Source organism: Brachycentrus maculatus, unplaced genomic scaffold, assembly GCF_059751285.1.
Source record: "Brachycentrus maculatus isolate JH-2025_06_01 unplaced genomic scaffold, ASM5975128v1 h1tg000301l, whole genome shotgun sequence".
In the NCBI taxonomy this organism is placed as follows: Eukaryota; Metazoa; Arthropoda; class Insecta; order Trichoptera; family Brachycentridae; genus Brachycentrus; species Brachycentrus maculatus.
In genome coordinates, this window is record NW_028281052.1 from 465483 (window position 1) to 469285 (window position 3803).

The following is a 3803-nucleotide window of genomic DNA, read 5'->3' on the forward strand; positions in this document are numbered from 1 at the left end:
ATTTATTTTCCATCCTCGGAACGCAAATGCTAGTAGCGAATACATTTATATGATGGTAACACACGGGATACGTTTTGACAATTTCGACAATTTGACATGTCCGACATGTCCAACTTCTAAAACAGAATAAGCGTTGTTGGGACATACAATTATTTATTAAATTGGTACATTGAGCCATCGAATAAGGATGGGTACCTATTTTAGCCAATTTACCAACCCACCGGGAGTTGCTCCCATGATTACGGATACTCCTTCGTTCGATCCAAATTATGGGTTTTCGGGGACCAGAAAAAAAAGGGGTAATAATTCGTTATTATTATGTCAAAGTAGTGTTGATACAGTAAGACTATTAACTCATTCTTTTATGTTTTAAAAATGTTGAATATTTTCTTACGATATATTCGCCTTGTTATTATTTACGTTCATTTTTATTACATAACACTAACTTCCTCCAATATAAGGTTGAAAATATTTGTTTTTCAGTAATGATTGCTACCGAAGAGGAAATGATATCTGCTAAAGTTCCGCTACAAGACCGGGATTACTGTGCACATTTATATATAGCACTTAAGGATTGCAGAGATAGAAAGTTTCCATTTTTATACAGATGCGCTCATGAAAAACACACATACCTCACTTGCGAATATGAAGAGTAAGTATTATTACTGAACAGAGATAGAAACACTATTTGTGCAGGAACCATTCAATTCTCACCCGTCAGCTTCTCTGTTTTTGCCCTGAATTAATTAGTAATTAATAACAAATTTTATAACCAAATTATTGAAATTTACACTGGTTGTGCTAACACATTTCGAACGGGTGTTTTTTTACGCCTGCGGACCGATGGCGACGGGATTTGATAATTTTGTACATATAGTTAAGAACAAAGAGATTGGTACATAATATTCATATAAAAACATTTAATAATTCCTTCTTTTCTGACTTTGAAATGTCAGTGCAGAAGTAAAAATACCCTTCCCGTCCTTAAGCATCAATCGACCGAACGGGTAGAAATACGTTTCCCGTCCTTAGTGTGTTAATGATCAAAGTATTCAATATTCTGATGATAGAATTTTTCTGAGGGATAACCTGGGCTATTATTGTTAGCACTTCTTGCTGATGTTTTCAATCACCGCCTCTGTAATTTAAAATGTCGGAAAAATGTGTTAACATGATAAAATGTGGCATGATAGTATAGAAAAATGTTATCAGCATCTGAACAGTGATGAAAATCTATAAAAATTGAGGATATCTGGATGATCACCTTGCCTTCATGTAATTTACTATCAAATTAACACCGTGTCAATCTGATGCAGTGCCGTATATACTTTTATATATGTGAATAAAGTTCAAAGAAAAAGAATCATGATAGGGATCTCCATGCACAGGAGCTCAGTCTCTTTTTTGGAGAGACTTAGCGCAACTAAAATTATAAGATTTTATTAAGTAGAAATATATGGAAATTGTATTAAAAAATGTAACTATATAAGGGTGAAGACTGACCGGAGCCATTCGGTCTAATATAATACTACCATACTATAATACTATAATAATACTATGCGAATGCTAGCATCATAACGTAACACGTTACGATGCGAGCATTTGTATAGTCAGTACAGCGAGCCGAGCGCTCCATCCATAGTTTCGGATGCTCGATGATGCTCACCGCGAGCGATGTTACGACGTTACGTTACGACAAAATGCTCCGGTCAGTCTTCACCTTTAACTCTTTCCAATCCCCCAAAATTAAAAAAAAATAATCTAGGTAGACAGTTACATTCCAATTGGGAAAAAATATTTTGCCTCTGCTCCACATACTGTAGTAATACATACGAGTAAGCGATACGAGATAATAGATACGAGTAAGAGACATAAAAAAATCGATGTCTAATGAGATTCGACATTGGACCAGTAAGGGTTAAATAACAAATTTAAAATGTTTTTATCGAAATATTCTTGGATTTCTTGTGTCGCAGGAATATTTTTCCATGCAAATCAACAAATTCTGATGTACGGTTTATTAGCATGTGTAACTTTGACCAATGATTTTGTTATTTTCTGTTTTAGTTATGTCCTGCGAATGAAAGAATTTGAACGAGAACGTCGTTTGAGGTTGAGAGAATATCGTCTCAACGGAGCAGCCGCCTGAAATATGTCTTAGAATTTTATCACACTCTTTTTGCTCATGTTCATTTGAGTGAATTAAAGTTTGGCTTGTATATAAAAATGTTGTTATCAATAATAAAAATAGTCGTCCTAATATCTTGAACTAAGTACTTATTACTGCTCATATTTTCTATTAATGGACCTGCCAAGGTGAAAAAACATGGCAGAATTCAAATTGCTGCACTTTTGTCCGCCTCCGTGGTGTAATGGTTAGCGTGTTTAGCTAACCATTACAGCGTGCTGGAGGTCCCGTGTTTCGATTCCCAGGGGGGTGGGTGAAAAGAAATATGTATTAGTGATTTTACACTCTATTATTGATTTAATATTTCCCTGGTCCCTGAAGCGCAAGGAGTGATCACTTTGCCTTCATGTAAGTAATGATTAAGATAACACTGCATCAATATGATGCTGCGCACTATGCACCATTGGATGCGGATAAGGGTTACTAGAGGAAGACTTTTATCATAGCTCTTGTGACCATAGACTAGTGACAAGATATTATATTTTTATGATAACTAGTAATAATAACCATGAATAAATATTTACTCTTTGTTGTAAGCACTCTCATACTTTACATAGGGCAGTGATTCCTGTAGTGGCCAATATTGCCCCTCTTCCTGGTGAGTGCTAGAGTCTTAAGTTTTTTTTTTGGCATCAAGATTTTTCATAATAAATCTTTCAACCGTCGAGTTATTGGTCATTTAAAAATAATATACTAATTGTAATGATTTTATTATTAGAGTATGTATTAGGATATCAATGGGAGTGCTGATATTTTATGACTACCTCCAAAGGGGAGCTAGAATAAAAAAATAAGCTCCAGAAAATGTTGCTATATAACAGTCATAGTTGAAATTCTATACAAAACAAGAGAAAATTGATCTTAAATGAAATTAAATAATTATTTTAAGTTACAAGAAACATTGAAAAGTTGAGTGTACATTTGCAAACTGGCATCATGGAATTTTTTTTAGATATATTCTCACCTGGTCTCAGACCAGTCTGACCAAATTCCTCAGTCTGTATTCATTATTTCTTTCCCACTTGCAGACAAGCTTAGCCTTTGTAGGTTTCTTATTCTTATTAATATATTCCGAGGGTTATGTAAATATAAATTCTTTGGGAGGAGAGTAGTTTACTTGAAAGAAAAAAAACAGATCTTTGAAGTACATAAAGTTTGATCTTTACTTATACCCTAAAAAAGTCTTCCTTTCCTTTATCCTCGAAGATAATGTTCAACTTGATATTAAAGAATTTTCAATTTGAACCATATCTTTAAGTAAAAATAGACTTAAATGACTTTTAACTTTTGAGAAACCAATTATGATTTATTATTAATTATTCTTTCATTTATTTAATTGAATGTGTTTGGTTTAATCATATAATTGACTTTGTTTTAGTAGTAAAATGATTCGATGAAAGGATTCGATAATGAAAATAATTTAAAACATTTTTTCTTTATCTTTCATCTTTTTAGTAAAATGTATTTTTTTAATGTCCTATTGTTATGTCTTTTTCAAACACCCGCACTTAGATATTCCTGCGTAGGTACTTGACGAATATTCATTTAAAAAAATGAAGAAGCTGGGGATATTTTCGAACATGCTGAGAACAAGAATGCGATCGATAATGTTGCC

The 3803-nt window shown here is 33.3% G+C and overlaps 1 protein-coding gene across 1 annotated transcript; it reads left to right on the forward strand.

Annotated features, from left to right (window-relative positions):
* Positions 1-64: 64 nt before the first annotated feature.
* On the forward strand, positions 65-2269 carry ND-B18 (NADH dehydrogenase (ubiquinone) B18 subunit). Its single transcript, XM_088267611.1, has 3 exons — positions 65-299; positions 484-652; positions 2068-2269. Exons 1-3 carry the CDS (start codon positions 188-190, stop codon positions 2147-2149), a joined length of 363 nt encoding a protein of 120 aa, XP_088123737.1. The 5' UTR covers positions 65-187; the 3' UTR covers positions 2150-2269.
* Positions 2270-3803: the final 1534 nt, after the last annotated feature.